General features: G+C 45.5%; 1 protein-coding gene across 5 annotated transcripts in view; it reads left to right on the plus strand.

Annotated features, from left to right (window-relative positions):
- Positions 1 to 20,005, plus strand: part of AMOTL1 (angiomotin like 1) — a 201,617-nt gene extending 181,612 nt beyond the window's left edge. For all 5 annotated transcript variants that reach the window (XM_033948869.1, XM_033948870.1, XM_033948868.1 and 2 more), the window contains 3 exons: positions 6,551 to 6,789; positions 17,075 to 17,347; positions 19,432 to 20,005. In XM_033948869.1, the coding sequence (XP_033804760.1) occupies positions 6,551 to 6,789; positions 17,075 to 17,347; positions 19,432 to 19,532 (613 nt within the window). In that variant the 3' untranslated portion in view covers positions 19,533 to 20,005. The remainder of the gene's footprint in view (positions 1 to 6,550; positions 6,790 to 17,074; positions 17,348 to 19,431) is intronic.
- The last annotated feature ends 1,789 nt before the right edge of the window (positions 20,006 to 21,794 follow it).

Below are 21,794 nucleotides of genomic sequence, written 5' to 3' on the forward strand. Positions count from 1 at the left end.
GGATGTACAGATTTTGAGCTTCTTGCACCGTGTCCTTGAATAAGGACCAGGCTTTCTCTACGGTCTCCATCTTTCTTGAGCTGTTTCTGAGTTTCTTTCTCACCATTGCTCTCATAGCATCGTAGTTCCCTTTCTTGAAGTTGAGCGCAGTCGCTGTGGTTCTCTTCACTTTTGATGTCCCTACTTCTAATTTGTATTGGATCATGTTGTGATCGCTGTTTCCTAGTGATCCTACTACTTCCACTTCCTTTGCAGGTCCCCCTAGCCCGTTGAGGATTAGGTCGAGAGTGGCATTACATTACATTACATTACTGATTTCTATTCCGCCTCAACCTTGCAGTTCTGGGCGGATTACAAAAGAGACAACTGAACATTTCCAGGATAATTACAGAGAGAATTCTGGTCATTTCCAGGAAAAGTTACAAGAATAATGGAGCTGTATATTTCAAGAGCTACAAGATGCTGTACAAATAGGAAATAGTGCAGATCCAGTATATATACCGTTAGGGAAGCAGTTGACATGCTTGATGCTAAAGAGAAGGGAACTGGAGGAGGGGGGAGTTGCGTTGAGGGGGCTCCGGTTGGGGTTAAGCCATCTGTATAAATTTTTTGAATAGGTGGGTTTTGATTTCTTTGCGAAAATATTTGTAGTCGTTTGTTGTTATCAGCAGGTTGGAGATAGTGTGGTCCAGTTTCGCTACATGCGTCGCCAGCAGACTGTCAAATATCTTCTTGCGCTGGGTGCCTTTGAGTGGGGGGTAGGTAAAAGGGGTCTTAGTTCTTCTTTGCCAAGTGGTGGTGTTTTGGTACAGGCGGTTGTTTAGGTAATTGGGGGCTGTGCCATTTATTGCTTTGAATAATAGACAGTATAGTTTGAATTGAATTCGTGCTTGTATTGGTAACCAGTGTGAGTCCAGGTAGGCTGCGGTGACGTGGTCAAATTTTCTCAGTGAGTAGATTAATCTGAGTGCAATGTTTTGAATTGTCTGTAGTTGTTTTATCATTGTTGCAGGGCAAGGCAGATAGAGTATGTTGCAGTAGTCCAATAGACCTAGTACTAGGGATTGGATTAAGAACATAAGTAGTCGCCTCCGCCGGGGCAGACCAGAGGTCCATCCTGCCCAGTGGTCCGCTCACGCGGCGGCCCATCAGGCATATTGCCTGAGCAGCAGTCCCTGACTAATTTTATACCTACCTCTACACTTATCTCTAAACCTTCCACTGCTCTTATCTGTACCCCTCAATCCCTTTGTCCTCCAGGAACCTATCCAGGTCTTCCTTGAAACCCTGTACTGTGTTATTTCCTATCACGGCTTCCGGAAGGGTGTTCCATGTGTCCACCACCCTCTGTGTGAAAAAAAATTTCCTTGCGTTTGTTCTAAACCTGTCCCCCTTCAATTTCATTGAGTGTCCCCTAGTTCTTGTGGTTTCTTTCAAATTGAAAAATCTGTCCTTGTCAACCTTTTCGATGCCCCTCAGGATCTTGAAGGTCTCTATCATATCTCCTCTGAGTCTCCGCTTCTCCAGGGAGAACAGCCCCAGCCTTTTCAGTCTGTCAGTGTATGTAAGGTTTTCCATACCCTTAATCAGTTTAGTTGCTCTTCTCTGGACTCCCTCAAGCATTGCCATGTCCTTTTTGAGGTACGGTGACCAGTACTGTACACAGTATTCCAGATGGGGGCGCACCATAGCCCGGTACAGTGGCAGGATGACTTCCTTCGTTCTGGTCGAGATACCCTTCTTAATGATACCTAGCATTTGGTTTGCTTTCCTCGAGGCTGTGGCGCACTGTGCTGACGCCTTCAATGTCGTGTCTACCATCACTCCCAGGTCTCTTTCCAGCTTACTGACCCCTAGCATTGTTCCCCCCATTTTGTAAGTGAACATTGGGTTCCTTCTCCCTATATGCATGACCTTGCATTTCCCCACGTTGAAGCTCATTTGCCACTTTTTCGCCCATTCTTCCATTGTCGTAAGATCCCTTTGGAGATCCTCGCAATCTACCGTGGTTTCAACCCTGCTGAATAGTTTGGTATCATCTGCGAATTTGATGACCTCACATTTTGTTCCCGCCTCCAGGTCATCGATGAATATGTTAAACAGGAGCGGTCCCAGCACTGACCCTTGAAGAACCCCGCTCGTGACTCCTTGCCAGTCCGAGTAGTGGCCCTTTACACCAACCCTCTGCTTCCTGTCTGACAGCCAGTTTTTGATCCATCGGTGGACCTCCCCTCGCACCCCATGATTCCATAGTTTCCTGAGCAATCGCTCATGTGGTACCTTATCGAAGGCTTTCTGGAAGTCTAGGTAAATTATGTCTATGGGTTCACCTTGGTCCACCTGGCTATTTACCCTCTCAAAGAAGTATAACAAATTTGTGAGGCACGACCTACCCTTGCAGAACCCATGCTGGCTCGACCTTAGCTGTCCATTTTTTTCGATATGATCACAGATGCCGTCCTTAATCAGTGCCTCCATCATCTTTCCCGGGACCGATGTGAGGCTCACTGGCCTGTAGTTTCCCGGGTCGCCCCTTGAACCCTTCTTGAAGATGGGCGTGACATTAGCTATTTTCCAGTCCTCCGGTATCTCTCCAGTTTTTAGGGATAGGTTGCATATTTGCTGAAGTGTCTCTGCTATTTCATTCCTCAATTCCTTGAGCACCCTTGGGTGGATGCTGTCTGGACCTGGCGACTTGCCGCTCTTTAGCTTGTCTATCTGCCTGAGGACATCCTCCTGGCTCACCTCTAGTTGGATCAGCTTGCTATCTTGATCTCCATTTTCTATTTCCTCTGGTTCCGGAATGTTGGATGTGTCCTCCCTCGTGAAGACTGATGTAAAGAAGTCGTTTAACTTGTCAGCTATTTCTTTTTCCTCCCTCACTACTCCCTTTCTATCCCCATCATCCAAGGGCCCCACTTCCTCCCTCGCTGGTTGCTTTCCCTTTACGTACCTGAAGAACGATTTGAAAATTTTTGCCTCTCTCGCTAGTCTCTCTTCATATTCCCTCTTTGCTCTCCTAACCACTCGGTGGCACTCCTTCTGTTTTTCCTTGTGGTCCTTCAGGCTGGCCTGTGTTTGATCCTGTTTCTATTTTTTGAACGATGCTTTCTTGTCACTGATCGCCTACTAACCTATATTGCTCTTTGTCAAAGAATTTTCTGATTTTTCTTAAATTGCGCATGGTTAGAAATGCTTTCTGGGTGGTCTTGTTGATTTGGGCCTGCATTGTGCAGCATCTGTCTATTGTTACTCCTAGGAGTTTTAAGGTAGGTTGTATAGGGTATTTGGAGGCGTTTATTTCTAGTTCTGTGATGGAGGGATTCTTATCCTTTTCAAGCAGTAGAAATTTTGTTTTGTCAGTGTTCAGCTTCAATTTGTGATCTGCCATCCATTTTTCCACTGCTTGAAGGGTTTTTTCCAATTTTTCTGTAGAAGTTGGGTCAGGAGCATCAAAGGGTAGGAGTATGGTGATGTCGTCAGCGTAGCTAAATGAAGTTACATTCAGATTGTCTAGGGTGGACCCAAGGGAGGATAAGAAGAGGTTGAAGAGAGTAGGTGAAAGTGGTGATCCTTGAGGATCTCCATAGGGGTTGGACCATGGTTCTGATTTAAGATTGTTTGACTTTACTCTATAAGATCTGTATTTAAGGAATCCTTCGAACCAATTGTATACTCTGCCTGAGATCCCTATGGCTTCTAGTGTCTGTAGTAGGATGGTGTGGTCGACCAGATCGAATGCTGCAGATAGATCGAGTTGAATTATCAGCATCCTTCTGCCTTTGCTGAAGTGCTGTCGGGCTGTGTCTAGTAGAGTTACTAGTAAAGTCTCCGTGCTGTGGTTGGATCTGAATCCCGATTGAGAGGGGTGGAGAAGATTGTGGTCTTCCAGGTAATTTGTGAGGAATTGTGCAACTAGTCCTTCTATAAGTTTGACATATATTGGTATTGAGGCGATGGGTTTATAGTTAGCGGGGTTATCTATAAGGCCTTTGTGATCCTTCACAATTGGAGTGATTATGATTTCTCCTAGGTGCTGTGGAAATTGACCTTCAGTGAATGTAATTTGGATCCATTGCATGAGGCTGGCCCTAAATTTGGCGGGACAATAGTTCAGGTCACATGAGGCATGACTGTATTTTTTGTAGAGTCGATTCATGTCTGTCCAGTTTACCGCAGGGAATTCGGTCCAGGTCCTGTCTGCTGCAATGGCTTCTCCTATTGGGGGATTTGTTGTTATCTCGTCGAGGAGGGCGTGTGTGTTATTGAAGATAGTCCTGATTGTTGTAATCTTGTTTTTGAAGTGGTCTGCGAGTTGAGTGGCTGTTGGAGGGTGCATCCCCTCGCGTTGGTTCGCTGACGAGCTGTTCAATGAAGCAGTCCCTCACAGCCTCTAGGAATTCTGTTTCCCTCGCACAGTTGGAGTTTCCAATACTCCAGTCTATCCCGGGGTAGTTAAAATCCCTCATTACCATCACACTTCCATTTTTGCATTCCCGCCTCAATTCTGCTTCCAGTTCTTTATCGTTTGCTTCTGTTTGTCCAGGTGGACGATAGTACAGTCCCAATTTTATGTCAAGTCCATTTCTTCCTGGTAATTTAACCAATAATGATTCCAATCCTTTCGCCTTTGCTGCCGTATCCACTCTGGTTTAGTGAATGGTGTCCTTTATATATAGTGCTATTCCTCCCTCTTTCTTGTGAGTCCTGTTTCTTCTATAGAGTTTGTACCCTGGCAGTACTACGTCCCATTTGTTTTCCTCATTCCACCATGTTTCCGTGATTCCAATGATGTCTAGGTCCTCTTTTTTGGCCGTGACTCCAATTTTGGTCCTTAGGCTCCTTGCATTTGCGTACAAGCAATTTAAGTCCTGTTTTTTTCTTTTTCCTGCTGTTTCTTTGCTGGTTTCCCTTTTTTCCAGCATATTTCTTACGAAGTGCTGCTACTTCTTGCCATCCTTGAACTGGCTCTGGTCATTTTCAAGACATACCAGAGCTCTCTCACAGCCCTCAAGAGGAGCTTTTTTAACATGTAGCTTTGCTTCCAGTCTGCCACTGTTTCTTTCTATGGTTCAAAGTACCATTTTTCTCTCCTTCTTACTGTGTGTTTCCTAGTTTCCTGGAAACTATTCTAAACACTGGGAACTATGCTTTCATTTTTGCTTGATAAAATTCCCTTTCACTCCCACCTGCGTCTTCCTGAGCCATACCTGGTTTCCCTGCTCTTTTTTGGTCTGGTCGTCTATATGTACATTTGCCAGTACCCATTTATTCTTTTCTTTTTGAATCTTTCTGGTGTCTTTCTCACCTATGTTTGGATTCCCCTGCCACTATGAGGTCGTCTATTATTTATAACCTCCATTGCTTAGTATTCCCTGGGTTCTTCCCTTTATCCTCTTCTTGAGGATAGGGTTCTTCAGCTTAATCTGTATTTATTTCTTTCCCTTGCCTCCGCCTGCTCTTTTCAGATTGTATACCTGATTTTCTTGCGAGGCAACAAGTATTTATATTTCCTTAGAGGCCAACTCTTCCTCTGTTCCCTTTACTAAAGCTAAGGAGTCCCACATGTGAGACTATGCTGCCTGCTTGTCTAAGGATAAAGTGCAGTTACTTACTGTAACAGGTGTTATCCAGAGACAACAGGCAAATATTCGCACAACCCGCCCACCTTCCCTGGTTGGCTTCTTCACTTGGGCATGGAACTGATGACCTCGCGAGCTGGTGTTGGGCAGGAAGGCACTTGCACATGTGCAGTGCAGGCAGTCTCGAAGCTTTGCTAAAAATTTAAAGTGAATGTACACTTTACCACTGTCTGTTCAGGGACTCCATGGATGACGTCACCCACATGTGAAAATATCTGCCTGCAGTCTCTAGATAACACCTGTTACGATAAGTAACTGTTTCTTTATTGCGTATCATCTACATCAGGTTCCATTTTATTCATATGGGCCCTGTGTTAGATAAAACACAATAAGGGCATTAAATGTGCTCTTACCGTTTGTAAATGATCCCCAAAGTGAGAGCTGATCTAAGGGTAGGGTTACCATACATCCAGATTTACCTGGACATGTCCTCATTTTAGAGGACTGTCTAGGCATCTGGACAGCTTTTCAAAACTTGGCACTTTATCGAGGTTTTGAAAAGCTTTGAGCTCGGGGCAGCATCTGCGCATGTACAGATGCTGTGACATCATCGCATCGCATCACATCCACGTATGCTCAGAGGCCCTCCAAATGCTGCTCCAAGCTGGAGGAGAAAAGGTTTGAGGTGCAGGGCTGGGGTGGAATAGGGCGTGACTTGGGTGGGGCTGGGTGAAACTAGCTGGGGGTGGGAGTCACGTATCCAGATTTTACTCTAGTAAAATCTGGTAACCCTATCTAAGGGCTCAGTAGCAGCTAGCTGTCTACAGTGTAGAAAGTCTGTGTTCTGCTTTGCTGAGAGATTCTGAAGGCTATGATCACTGAATCTGTGGAATTTATATCTTGGTTTCTTTTCTTAAAAAAAAACAAACATATTCTGGTTACAACAAAACCAATCTTTACCTTGGCAGAATAAAGAATCTTCATGCAAGGATCATTGAGAAAGATGCCATGATTAATGTTCTTCAGCAACGTTCTCGAAAGGTACCAGGGAAAACAGATGCATCCACTTTACGCCCAGCTCGGTCTGTGCCATCTATTGCCGCTGCAGCTGTCACCACCGCAGGAACTCATTCTCGCCAGACTTCTCTAACCTGCACACAGATAGTGGAGGAAAAGAAGGAAGACAAGACCTGGAAAGGAAGTATAGGTGGGTTCAAAAGAGTATTAAGTTTAGAAATGTAACAAAACATTATTCAATGTAAATATGAAAATTTGTGTTGACATTCCAACATACTCTAAATATGCAGTTCAGCTCTTTAGCACCCCATTTTCTCCTTTCTTGTGCTTTTTGTGCCTGGCTGGCTCCTGTGTAGCATTTTCCATCAATTATAATTAAAACTAAATTAGCTATCCTGAATGTGTTAAATTCAGATCAATCTAAATCAAATGCTGTTTTGGCCACAGAGTTCATTTGGAACATTCTCAAGAGGTTTTTTTTTCTCCATTTTTAAACTTCTTCCTCTCTATCCTGGCCATAGATTATGGGTTTCTTTAGAGCTTGCTAGTCATGCAACTTAAATCTTTTCACTAGGATGTTAATTCTATAAAGGGGTGCTTATGTTTAGGGCCTACAGTGTACTTAACTTGGAACCTACTCTCTAAAGAAAAGTGCTTGCCTGATTTTTTTGTTGTAGAATATCAGTGTATTGCCAAGAACATGCCATTATTCTAGGCATGAACAATTACACTAGGCATAGAACAAAGAAGATGGGAGGTCTCCGACCAACTCTTGACCTCCACTATTTAAACCAATATCCCATTGTTTAAATTTGCAAAGCAGCTACTTGGTCCTCAATTCACACATTCATATCTCATTACTGTCTAAAATCCTATTCCAGAAGAGATGGTAGTTTCGGCTAAGCAGTAATACAGAATTTATTTTCTTCTTAACGGCCAGCTCTTCCTCCATCCCATTATGTTCAGTTTGTCCTAGGATAAAGCACAGTTACTTACCATAACGGGTGTTATCCAAGGAGAGCAGGCAGATATTCTCACATCCCTCCCACCTCCCCTGTTTGGCTTCTTAGCTTGTTTAAGGAACTGAGGAACTGCGAGCCTATTTTGGGCGGGAAGACACTTGCGCATGCGCAGTGTGGGCAGTCACAAAGTTTCTTAAAACTTAAAGTGATGGTTCACTTTGAATGCTGTCTGTACTGGGCTCCATGGATAACGTCACCCACATGTGAGACTATCTCCCTGGATAACACCCGTTATGGTAAGTAACTATGCTTTCTGAACAGGTGATAAAATGATTTCATCATAAAATCAGTGGCAGTTTATTCCAAAAGGAAGGACCTACTACACTGAAAATTGAATAATAGTGTTTAAGTGTACTGTATATGTTGAAAAGACAGCACTGTCAACAGTTCTGCTGGGAAGATCATGGTGCTCTTTATAAAAAATAAGGTACCAGATACCAGAGGGGGGAGACTCCTCCATTTCAGGGACACCTGGCATACAGTAACCACAGGCTAATGGGTACTAAGTATTGTCAGCCAAGAGTACAAACTAAATTTGTTTCAAGCATTCACCCAGTTCTGGGCCTGAGATCTCCTTGAGAATGAATCCCTTATATTTTATAGCTCAAGTGCCAAATGCTCAAAAATTTCATCATAAACTTTTTCATTTCGAGAGGGAATCAAGATGGCAACGGAGTGAGTCGCCCTTTCAAGTGGGTTCTGCACTTTACTGGCTAATCTAGATTTTCCACAGGAATTTTACCTTTTAACATGGCCAAGCGCAGGGATAAGCAGTGGAGCGTTCTTCCTGCCTCCTCTTCCACTTCCTTGATGCAACAAGCAGCAATAACAGCTTATGCTGTTCCAGCTGGAGCAGGCGTATCCGTTGACCGAGGTTGGCAGACCTCGGTCTTGGAGGGTGAAGTATCGCTTAGCCCTATGGGGCCTGGAGTTCCTCCGCGTCCTGGGATGATATCGGGGACGCCTTCAACTACGCAGGAAGCGCCGGAGTTGATGTCTCCGGCGGCATTTCAAGTCTCACCCCTGACCCCGGATATGGATTATAGCTTGCCGACTTCCTTACAGCCGGCATTGGAGTTCGGAGGAACTGAAACCCAGATTGAAGCAGGGAAGGAGGAGGCGAAACCATTTGAGGAGTCTCCTGGAATATCTCTCCCTGCTCCCCTGATAAGACCTGCGGTGATTGATATGGAGGCGATCTGGAGTGGCTCGGAAACTTTACATAAGGTATGCTCCCAGTTTGTTGCCTCAGTACAAAACACTAATACTCAATTTAAAACTTTTGAAGAGAAATTCCAAAATCAGTCTGATGGACAAATTGGAGAAATCAGTGGTAGAAGTGAAGGTTTCTACCAATTTACAAATGAAGGAAAAACTTTTGTTCGCTAGGAAAATAGAAAATTTTGAGAATGCAAATAGAAATTTGAACTTGAGACTTTTAAATTTTCCTGTCTCTAAATTTCAATCACCTAGAGATTTATTTAATTCCTTTTTAAATTCAGTTCTGAAATTTCCTGAAAACAATATGCCACCGTTACCAAATTTATATTACCTGAATCTGCCTAAAGAGGATAAAGAAAAAGGAGACGCATTACCAAGAGAATTGGATATCACTGGTATGCTGGAGACATCCCAGGAGGAAATTGTGGTTAGAGCCACTTTATTGGTAACTTTTGTCTTTCTTCAAGATAAAGAAGCAATTCTTCGTCTATTTTATAGGACTGATAATGTGGAATTTCATGGATTCAAAATTTCAATTTTTCCTGATGTATCGAAGTGGACGCAAGCCAGACGCAAGAAATTCCTGGCTTATCATCAATCTGGTTTGAGTTTAGGAGCAACTTTTCTAGTACGTTGTAAATGCTGCATTACATATCAGAGTAATAGATATATTTTTTATGAACCTGATCAATTAAACTTTTTCCTTGAGGGTAAAGCAACTAAAAGAATTTCAGAGACTTCCATGGAATCTCCTAACCAGGCCATTAATTAATTGATTTCAACTGCACTCTGTAATTTGATTTAATTTAGAATTATTTCCTGAAATCCCAACTTCTCTTGGATGTGATTGATTTTCTCTCCTCACAATGTGGACTTTAGATTTAGTTACTAATGTGGAATTATTTTATAATTCGATTATTTGTTCCTTTTTCAATTGTTATATTTCCTTTCAAGTGTTGTTTATCAACTTGTAAAAGAATATAAATAAATAAATAAATAAAACCTTTTACATTTCCTTATCCTATAAAAACTCCAGTTTTACATCATTCTTGTTCAGAAAGCATAAATCTGAATCTACAACGTCAATGTTGCAGATTTTGACAGTTTGACCTTCTTTTCTGATCTGCAGCAGAGCACAGTCAGATCAATCTTAAAATGCATTTACAGTGGTACCTTGGATTACGAGCATAATCCGTTCAAGGAGCATGCTCGTAATCCAAAATGCTCGTATATCAAAGCAAGTTTCCCCATAGGAAGTAAGGGAAACTTGCTTTGATATGTTCCCACCCCCCCACCTTTCCCCCACCCCCGAGGCCTGCAGCGCTCCCCCCCCCCCCCCACGAGAACCGGCATTGCTCCCCCCGAAGGCCCCCCCGCCGGCAACCCCCCCGCCGTCATCGGGCACCCCCCCCCGCCGCGACCTGAGATTCCCCAACTCACCCAAACCCTCTTCTTACTTCCAGTGTAGCCTCCGCATCGGCATCAGCACCGGCACCAGCATGACCTGTGCGTTGGTGCCGATGCCCAAAAATCTGCTTCCTATGCCGGGCCTTGAGCATGCTTTCCCTTCAAACCTGTCAAGATTCACAGCTTTGAATTTATTCTAATGAGTTAAGTTCTTTTTTAAAAAAAATCTTTATTCATTTTCAGAAATTACAACAAGTGTACAATAATCACTCAGAAATATATTAATTAATCACTTGACAATTCTTATTTGTAATCCTCCAGATATATAAATATAAAAGAATCCCATCCCTCCCACCCATATATTAATAATTAACAATTATCAATTATTGTCATTCATATTCCTACCCCCCTTTATCTTAACCAATACTGAGGTGTTTAAGATATCTGATCATTAGAATAAATAATCAGGGGGTCACGTGATGCGCACGAGGTGAACGGACGTGCGCTGCTGGGCTCCGCGATCCGATCCCCTATAAATCTGCTAATCATCGATACCTAGCAATCGCGTGGGGGTATCCCTGGAACCGGGGGCACAGAGCGTCAGAGCCGGGTGGATCGGAGGTGTGATTTCTGTGCGGGAGAAGCCCCGGTATGCCCATTAAAGTAGCCAAAACTCCGAAGAGCAGAATCAGCACGCTGGATCCTAAAATGGCGTCGGCTTCCGCCTCGCCGCCACCGGAGCTGGGCGACTGGGCTCACGAGATATCTCGCCTGGTGACTACTGCCCTGGAGGACCGCCTAAATAAACTACAATCGGCGGTGGATGGTATCCACGAAAAATTTGAGGCCCAGGCTCAGCGGCTCACGGAGGTGGAACACCGTGTTTCTGCTCGTGAGGATGAGGCCCTTCAGGCACAGCAACGGGTGGATAGCCTACAATCCCAGGTGGCAGCCCTCACAGAAAAACTTGAGGATACGGAGAATCGCCAGAAACGAAATAACTTGAGGGTTGTGGGGCTCCCGGAGTTGCAGAGCGCTGATGCGCTTTATCAGTTCTTTCATACATGGCTGCCAGAACATCTTGGCCTGGAGACCTCGGCCATGTCCTTTGTATGTGAAAGAGCACACAGGCTGGGAACTACTACCGGGGCTAATCCGAAACCTAGAGCAGCGATTGCCCGGTATGTAAACTGGAAGGAGAAGGAACAAATCTTGAAGGCTTATCGTCTGGCTGGTGGTCTGCAGTATGAGGGACAGCGGTTGCTCCTTTTTAATGACTATTCTGCAGGTGTTTCCTCTCGGCGGAGGGAAATGGTGCCCATCTGTACCACCTTGCATCGCAAGGGGGTACGCTTTGCTCTGGTCTACCCTGCAAGCCTGCGGATCTGGAGAGAAGGCAAGGTGCATACTCTGCTGACCAAGGGGGAAGCGCAGTGCTTCTTGGATACCATCAACGCCGCTGGTCCTTCAGGAGGGGGCGGAGGAGTACCGGGCAGCTGAGATCGGAAGGGGTGGCCTGCTCGGAGTTGGAGAGATTCCCCTGTTGTTCTTGGTGGTCTTCTTCTGGGACTGAATGATCTTCTGATTTGCAGATGTTTGGTTCTGTTCTGTTCTGTCCTTTGTATTTATAACTTGGATCTTTCTGGAGGTTGCGAGAGGACTCTTGGCGGCTCCGCAGGGGAGGCCGCGGCTGGCCCCTGCCTTCACCGTGGCGGGAGAGGCTGGTGTGCGTAGCCACCCTGCTGGGGGCTTGAATTCCTTGTCTCCGTCCTGTGACTGTTCCTGTCTGGAGCTGGTATCTTTGTTCTTACTCTGTGATACCATGGTACATTGTCCTAGACTCTGTCTCATCTAGCCAGTATTGGATCGTGGGTTGCCCAGCTCAGTGACCCCTTATTCTCTGATTTCCCTTATGGGATTTTGTTTTCTTGTACTGGTTTTGTTGGGTTTGTGGGGGGTTTGGGGAGAGTCCTGGGGGCATTTTCTCTGGGATTGGGGGGGGGGGTTTGTTTGTTGGGGTGTATGGTAGTGGATTGTGGGGTGTTTGGAAGGTTGAATGGCAGTGTGGTATGGGGTGGGGTAGGGGTGTGTGTGTTGGGCTGACACCTTTCTATCTTATCTCGGGGCCCGCGGCTTCCGGACGGGGCCGGAGGCACGCGGGGGCGGCTGTTTTCTTACCGGGGCTCTGCTGGCAGCGAGGGAAGGGTCTTAGCTGGGAGGGCCCTCTCCTCTTGACATTAATTTTAGTATTTCCTGTCTTGTTCTTTAGGTTTACTTTTGATAATGGTTAACCTCCGCATTTCCACATATAATGTGGATGGTATCCATTCTCCTGTAAAGAGAAAAAAGTTATTGAATTGGTTCAAGAAAAATCACATAGATATTGCCTACCTGCAGGAGACCCACCTAACGGGTGTTGAGCATGCCAAGTTGCGCCGGGAATGGGTGGGGGAGGTATGCTCCTCTTCTTTTAACTCTAGACAGCGGGGGGTTGCGATTTTGTTTCACAAACAATTGCCCATACATATCCATAAAACCCTGCAGGATAAGGAGGGGCGATATGTGATAGTTTTGGGGGAATTGTGGGGTCGGAAATGGATGTTTTGTAATCTCTACGCCCCTAATGTGTATAGTCACCGATTTTTTTCTGGGCTTCTGGCCCAGATAGCTCAGTATTCTGACTATCAACTCATCGTGGGAGGGGATTTTAATATCACGGCTGATCCCTCCATGGATTGTAGACCGGCGAGGGCGTGTTCGGGGGACCATGGAGCCAAGGGGGTCAATTTTTTGATGGACCAATTGCATTTGTTGGATCTGTGGCGGACTTTGCACCCTACTGAGCATACCTACACTTTCTACTCACACCCTCATGATGTTTATGCACGTCTGGATTACTTTCTGGCGTCGCCCTCGCTGCTCCCGCAGGTAGAGCATGTTTCTATTGAGGAGGTTCCTTTATCGGATCATTCCCCGCTAATATTGTCGGTCAGGCTTACGAATGATACTCCGCGCAGGGGGTGGCGGTTCCCGAGCCATCTGTATAAGGATCTGGAGTTTCATAGGTACCTCCGGGATCACTGGCAGGAGTATTGTCATCATAACGCTACCCAGGATGTTGATCCGGTGATATTTTGGGAAGCATCTAAGGTTGTACTCCGGGGATATATTATTGCTTACGTATCTCGGGCACGGCGGCGTCAGGAGGCTGATCTTTTAAGGCTTTCTGGAGAACTGCAGACTCTGAGACGGCGTCATGTCGCTACGCTTTCTGTGGAGGACAAAAGTCGGCTGGGGAAGGTCCGATCACAGTTGGAGGTCCTTTTGACGCAACGGGCCAATAGGGATATCTATTTCCAACGCTATCGCTTGCATAGATGGGGGGGAAAGGCCGGGCGGCTTCTGGCCAATTTAGTGCGTCCGCCTCGCAAACAACAGGTCATTCTGTCTATTAAAGATGGTGGGGGTCGCCTTTATACCGGGGCGGACGACATTCAGTCCCAGTTTGTGCACTTCTATGAGACTCTATATTCTCATCGCGAATCCTCCGAACATGATCGCACGGAGTTTTTCCGGGACCTGGTTTTGCCTCAAGTGACCGATGCCCAGCTTGACACTTTGAATGCTCCGGTCACGGCGGCGGAGATCCAGTTGGGTATCAAAGTGTTGAAACTCACGAAAGCGCCAGGCCCAGATGGGTTTGGGCCCGAATACTATAAGATCATGGCAGATTTGGTTCCTTCAGCTTTAGGGGATGCTTTTAATGAGTTACATTCAGGAAAGGGCCTGGGACCGCAAAATATGGCCCATGTGGTCTTGCTCCCTAAACCAGGGAAGGATCTTGCCCAAGTGGGGTCATACCGCCCGATCTCGCTGCTTAATCAAGACGTAAAGCTACTGGCGGCGATACTGGCCCGCCACCTGAATGCTGTCCTCCCTTTATTGATTCATGAGGACCAGGTGGGCTTCGTTCCAGGCCGGTATGCTTCCATGAATCTGTTTAGGGCGTTAATGGCCTTGCATTCGAGACGGGGGACAGGAGTAAATCGGCTATCGTGGGGTTAGACATGGAGAAGGCCTTTGACAGCATTTCCTGGCACTATTTATTCTGGGTTCTGCAGCAATATGGCCTGGTTGGCCGTTTCCCTGAATGGATTCGTAGTTTGTACCTTCGCCCACAGGCGCGCTTGCTGGTGAACGGGGGTCTTACTGCTCCCTTTCCTTTGGGCAGGGGTACCCGACAGGGGTGTCCCCTTTCCCCCCTTCTTTTTGTGCTAGCCCTTGAACCCTTGGCGGTAAAGCTGCGTACAGATCCTTCCATTCGGGGAATTCGGATAGGAGATAGGGAGAGTAGGATTAACCTTTTCGCGGATGACATCCTCCTTTATCTTGATAATCCCATAGATGATCTGGAGAGAGCACTCGGGGTGGTTCGAACTTTTGGCAACGTTTCTGGGCTGAGGGTTAATTGTGCCAAGTCTGAGTTGTTGCCTCTGGACTCTACTCACAAGGAGTTCTGGCACTCCGCTCTGTCTATACCGCCTGTAGATGGGCCGCTGCGTTATCTAGGGGTGTATCTGACCCCCGACTTATCCCTCCTGTATCAGCAAAATATTTGCCGCCCTCTCGAGCAAATCGCGGCTCAATGTGACCGCTGGAGGGAGTTACCGTTGGGCTTGTGGGGTAGAGTGGCTCTCACCAAAATGGTTCTCCTGCCAAAGATCTTGTATCCCATACAGACTCTCCCTGTGTGGCTTGCCGCTCGGGATGTACGGGCTTTTCGGTCCACTATTTCCACTTTCATTTGGAGACGCAAAAGGGCTCGCATTAGCTATACTAAACTGATGCTGGACCGATCACAGGGGGGCTTGAATCTCCCGGATGTTAGACATTATAACGTAGCGGCTCTGCTTCGCTTCATTCATGAGGGCTGGACTGGACATTACAAATATGCCTCTGGGGAATGGCTCTCCTCCTGGTGTGCGCCGCATTCCTTCCTGGCCCTCCTCCATGTGTCGCCTTCCGCGGTTCCCGGGGGTTCCTCGACCATGATCTTTCTCCGGCCACTTAGGATGGCATGGCGGTGGTGGAGGCGCCATCAACAGAAAACGCCTGCTGCATCGGCACTCCTGCCTTTGTGTAGTAACCTTGCTTTTGTTCCGGGGATGGGCCCTTCTCGACTCCAGGTGTGGGAGCAGCGGGGGTGTAGGACCTTGAGGGATGTTTGGGATGGGGATATTGGGGCTGCATTTCCCTCCTTTGCCCAGATTCAGCGGCGATGGGATGTGCCCGGGAATCATTTCTGGGTGTATCTTCAGATCCGCCACTACTGTACTACGTTGGCTCGGAAATGGGGGGATGCTTGGCTCTGTGGACCTTTGGATGCACTCTTTTTCTTGGTTCCCGTGGCCCAGAACAAACTCTCTACTTGGGGACATATGCTGCGGGCGAACCTGTCTGAGGAGACCCTTGATGGAGTGGCCTCTGTGTGGAGGAGGGAGCTGGGCTTTCTGGGGGATCGGAGTGAGTTTCTTGCACTGTTTGGCCATCTAAGACTGTTGGGGGGCTCCTCCGATCTCCAGGAAATGCAGTTCAAGATATTGCATAGGGTGTATATTTCTAGGCATCGCGGGGCTCTTATGGGCCTCTGGGAGGGGGCTGAATGTACCAGGTGTAGCCGTTCGGCTGGGACCTTGGTTCATCATTTTTTGGAATGCCCATCCACTGATTTGTGGTTGAAGGTTCTTCCTTTTTTGGAGCAAATTGTGCACCGCCCTATTCCACGTGACTATGGCATGCTCTTATTGGGAGATCAGAGAGTGTTGGAGGAGGCTGGTTTTTCGTTCCCTCAGCGGAAATTCCTCTATCTAGCCATCCTCTTGGTGAAAAAACTCCTCTTGCAGTATTGGGTGTCTGACCAGGCGGCTTCCTTTACTCATTGGCTACACCGGCTTGCTCAGGTAGCCCACTTTGAACTTCATCGTTCTCCCAAGGGGGGGGGATTGATCTTCGCTGCTATGTGGGGTTCTGGAGGGCGGCCTTGCTGCTCTGTCCTGGGGAATCAGTGGCACAGCTGGATACCCATTCTTGAGGCCTCAGTTCCTTCTGTCTCTCCTCTCTCTTTTCTCTTTTCTTCCTTGTTTTTCTCTCTCTTTTCTCTCCTCTCTCTTTTCTCTTTTCTCTCTTTCTTCTTGTTTAGGGGCTTTGGTGCAGTTCGCCTTGAACGGTGTGTGCTGGTGTGAGTGGGAGGGGGTGTCTGTGGAGTGTTTGTTGCGGATCGTATGGTATGTCTGGTGTTAGTGCATTTGTGGTATGATTGGGGGGGTTGCTTTTGTTTTCTCTCTTAATGAAAAGAATTCGCAGATGGCGACTGGAGGGTGCAGAGCTTGTCCGGCAAACTTTTTCTTTTCTGTGATTGCCTGCTTGTTTTTACAGTTTGAGTTCTATTTCCTCTTTTTGGACCTTGTGTCCTTGTACCGTTGGATTTCTGTACTTTCTGTGTTGCCTCTGTTAATAAACATTATTTCAAAAAAAAAAAAAAAAAAGAATAATCAATGCCCCCAAATCTTTTTAAACTTATTATAATTACCTTGTTGCATAGCAAGCACCCTTTCCATTTTATAAGTATGGCATACTGAATTCCACCAGAAAGTATAATTTAGTTTAGTATAATCTTTCCAATTTCCTGTAATCTGAATGGCAACCCCTGTTAATATTAATAGCAGTTTATTATTATTCGCTGAAATTTGGCTTTTAAATCTCATTGAGTTAAGTTCTAATGCAGAAATAATACAAAAGTTATATAATATTTGTATATACTTGTAGGTCTGCTTTTGGGGAAAGAACATCATGAACATTCATCAACTTCCTTGTTGCCTCCACCATCTACTATATTACCACCTACAACTCCTTTAACACCAGTGAACACCTCCCATGCAAAAACAGGAAGCAAGGACAATAGCACACAGACTGAGAAGAACTCTGAGCTTTTCTGGCCAAACTCTGCCTCTTTCCCAGGCAGAGGCCGGCTGGGCACCACCCCTTCTAGCAGCCCTCTCTTGAGGCATACTGCCAACAAGGGTAATGGAGATAAACTAGGTAAGTATTTACAAGTGTCTTCTGCTGTTTACTGTTCTTCAAAAGCAATCTGATGTGCAGCAGAGTGACTTTAGTTATCTGGCCTTTAAGATGCCTAGTATCTATTTTAGTGGGCCAAGGAAATATAACTGATTATAGCAGAAAGGAGAGCGACTTCTGTTAATTTTCTGGCAGTAACCTTTATGTCTGTCGAGATCCCCTTTGTCTGGGTGCTGTGTCATAATGAGGGTGTCCAGCATCCGGGGCAGTGGTGCCCCTCTCCTGCCTCCCCCCCCCCCCGGGGTGTGTTGACTTCCTCCTGGAAATGATGTCAGGGAAAGCGCTGTAGCCAACACTGGCAGCAAGTTAATCATTGCTTGCACCAAAAATAAAAAGGTACGGGGAAGGTGCCTCCGGGAACCTAGGGAGGTGCGCAAGCTTGCCTAAGGCTAGGCCTGGGCGTGGTTTGGCCTGGAAGTAGCCTTAGGCGAACTTAGGCAGCCGTACGTGTCTCCCTAGGCCAGCGGGAGACACGTACAATGTAGGCCAGCAAAATGGTGGCCTAAATTGTAAGTAGACGCGGCCGCTAAGCTTAAGAAAAGTTTAGCAGCGTCCCGTTCCCCCCCCCCACCCCCCGAACAATCGCAGCAGAATGGATACCCAGTCCCTTCTGCCCAGCAACCCCCCTCCCTGACAAACGCAGCAGGAAGGATGTCCCACCCCTTCCGTAGTTTGCCCAAGTCACCCCCCCAGACCCCTTCTCCACCCCCACCCGGACCCCTGCACCCCCATTAGAACTCCTTCGCGGGGTGTGGGGATGGGTTGCCGCAAAACTTATCGCGGTAGGGAGATCCTTTGCTGCGATAAGCTCTGCAGGATCCCAATTCTCTAACCGGCATCTGTAACATGGACATTGGTTAGAGAATGGGGTTCATTTTATGCAGGCTTAGGTGTGATTCTGTATAGGATGCCCATTGGCTTCTGAGACTGGGTGTCCTATACAGAATCCGGGCCTAAGTGTATAATTTTACTGTGTACCTGAGGTTCTGATATATTTGAATGCCATTTTTTCAATAACATATCATGAGAAGAGCGGATGCAATAGTACTCTTACAAATAAAATGAAATTAATGTCCAGCCAATCATAGGAAAGGGTTTTTTTTTCATGCAGAACATAATTAAAATGTCTAATCTGTTGCCAGAGGATGTGGCTATGGCAACTAACATAGTGGGATTTTTAAAAAAAGTTAACACAAGTTTCTGCAGGAAAAAATCCATAAAAATGATTAGACAGATAGATTTGGGAAGGCCATTGCACTGTTTTTGGATTCTACTGGGTATCTATGACCCAAATGGGCCATTATTGGAGACAGGTTGCTGAGCTCAATGTATGAGTACCTTAGTTTTTGTTTTGTTTTATTTATTTATATTCCACATATCCTTCAATTCTATGTGGATTACAAATTTTTCAGGTACTCAAGCATTTTTCCCTATCTGTCCTGGCAGGCTCACACTCTGTTTAATGTACCTGGGGCACCGGGGGATTAAGTGACTTGCCCAGGGTCACAAGGAGCAGTGCGGGATTTGAACCCACAACCCCAGAGTGCTGGGGTGTAGCTCTAAACACTCCCCATACACTTAGTCTGACTCAGCATGCTTTTCTTATATTCTTATGAGTATAAACAATGCAGAAGCTTACACCCCATGAAGTGCCTGAAGATTAGTATAATGTAGTCCATCTAGAGATGTGGGAAAATACAGAGGCAGGGGAAGGGAATCTGAGAGGATATATGACTGATACAACTTGCAGAGTTTCAACATAAACTTCTAGGACATCAGGAACATAATTGTAACCATTCACATTAACATCGTATTGATATTATTGTAAAGATATTTGATTACTCTGAATATAAATGTAGTACCTAGCCAATTGGTCACTTAAAGCAATCATGTTTTTGCTATGATAGAAGTTTGCTGTCCCAGTATGACAATTATTATGTTCTTATGTAAATTATTTTCTGAAGAAAGTCTTAAAAATAGTTGTAACCATTTTCATCTCTCTCTCGCCCTCCCTTCCCCCTGTCCTGCTCCTTTCTGTTCTACAGATAACTGTGCCAGTCATGGTAAGCCACATGATCACAAAGGTAAAGTCAACAGTTCAAAGCCTGACTTTCCAGATGGAGATACGATGGAAGTTCTCATTTAAAAAAAATTATGTCTGATTTTACATTATTTGATATGTACATTTAACATCCAGTGGAGTTGGGGGAGGGGTTTGGAGGGGGATTGTTTTTTATTTGCACAGACCTTTCAGTGCAAACAGTATATTTGAAGAAGGACTAAGTAGGTTTATGACAGGATGAAGGTAGATGGCATGGTGGCTTATGATGGAATGTGAAAGAAATTTATGTAAAGGAAGGAGAGATGAAAAGTGTGAAGATGAGTCTGTTTAGTTGAAATAATTTGTTGAGAGAAGGTATTCGATGGGAGAAAAGTATTTAAAGGAAGAGATATAAAGAATGCTCTTTTCTAGCAAAGATAATCTCTTTTGAATGTACAGTTTGGAATCCACATTTTTTACCCATTGTTTTTCTCTTTTGTTAACTGCCAAAGTAGAGAGCCTGTTCTGTGTGTTAGATATTTTGTTCATATCCAGGTATTAAAAGTTATTTAAAAGTATCAAACTAGTAAAACTTAATCTGGTCTTTGTGAACTCAAGATCTTGTGAATTTTGATAACTGTATTTAGCCATACAATAATATACACCGACACACACACACCACTAAAGCCATGTATTGAGCACATTGATTATTTGTTACCTCATATATGCTGTGCATGGCAAATATATATGCCACAAAGCCATCTGATGTCCATGACTTGGTGTTTCTCTTAGCTGACAATCATACAGGGTACCTACTATAGGTATTGTTTATGAGCCTATTTTAAGCTTATTATTACCGTGTTTCCCCAAAAATAAGACATACCCTGAAAATAAGCCCTAGCATGATTTTCAGGGTAGGTTTTAATATAAGCCCTATCTCTGAAAATAAGCTCTAATTGCCGGCAGCAGTTTACAAAAGTTAGCTAGTTCTAAATCTAATAGATGCTGGCATTGTCATCTTTATATATGGACACCAGTGTTCCCTCTAAGCGGGCGGGTGTTGTGAGCAAACTTTTTTCACCGTGAGCCAAAAATATCGGGCGCCAGCAAGTTATGAGCCAACTCGCCCGATTCTCCTCTCGCCGCCCTGCCATCTGCCGTACGCCTCTTCCGATCGTGCGCTGTGACGAGAAACGTGTGCACTGCGATGTAATATTTTGTGCGCCAGCGCACGCCAGCGCAGCTTAGCGGGAACACTGGTTCAAATGGTTTTATTTATTTCCCCAAATTTATTTTTGTTAAACGCATTGAAAATATTTGATATTGCGTTTAAATCAAAATCTCAATAAACTTGAAACGAGTGCCCGTGAGATTGTGGGAGGGTTAAATACTCAAAACTTAGAAGTTTTTGCTACGCCAGCTTTCTGGTATCTTTACATACAGTGGCGTACCTAGCATATGTAACATCCGGGGCCCATCATTTTTTGGCACCCCCCCCCATCTGTAAGAAAAACATGATTTTTAGTAACAAACCACACGTCACACATGAGTACCTAGGAAAAGGCAGCATCTTACATATTGCAGTGAGCAGTACATCAATACACCCATTGTAAAACTAAACAAGCCAGACCAGCACAGATCAATCCTACACCGTCAATCCTAACAGAAAACCATGTCTTTCGAACACACAGAACACAGAAAACACCTTCGCCTAGTAAGGAATATGTAATCACAAACTAACTCCTCCCTCTTTTACAAAACTGTAGTGTGGATTTTAGCTACGGAGGTAACAGCTCTGATGCTCATAAAATTCTGAGCATCAGAGCTGCTACCACCAAGGCTGGTGCTAAAAACGCTTCACAGTTTTGTAAAAGGGGGGATAAAATAAAAATACATAGACAAAGGTTAAATTGAACCAGCAAGAAGCTGGACTCTGCATACAATGCTTCACAGAAACAGTGACACATGTCTCCTAAAGCAATAAATAAATAGAAATTTTTTTCTACCTTTGTCTTCTGTGGTTTCTCCTTTCCTCATCTTCTTGTAACTCTCTTCCTTCCATCCACTGTCTGCCGTCTCTCTTCCCCTATATGGCATCTTCTCTCCTTCTATACCCCTTCCAGAAACTGTATGCCTCCCCCTTCCATCTCTCCTTTCACCCCATTGGTCTGGCATCTCTCTCCTCGCCTTCCCTCTCCCACACCTCTCCTCATAGTCTGGTATCTCCCCTTCCCTGATTCTCTGGCATCTCTCTCCTTTCCTTTTCTTCCATCTTTCGCTCCCCCTCCATGCTCTCACATCTCCCCCTTCCTTTTCCCTTAGACTGGCATACCTTCCTCCTACGCTCCAAGCCCTGGCATCTCCTTT

This window comes from Geotrypetes seraphini, chromosome 6 (assembly GCF_902459505.1).
Source record: "Geotrypetes seraphini chromosome 6, aGeoSer1.1, whole genome shotgun sequence".
Classification (NCBI taxonomy): domain Eukaryota; kingdom Metazoa; phylum Chordata; class Amphibia; order Gymnophiona; family Dermophiidae; genus Geotrypetes; species Geotrypetes seraphini.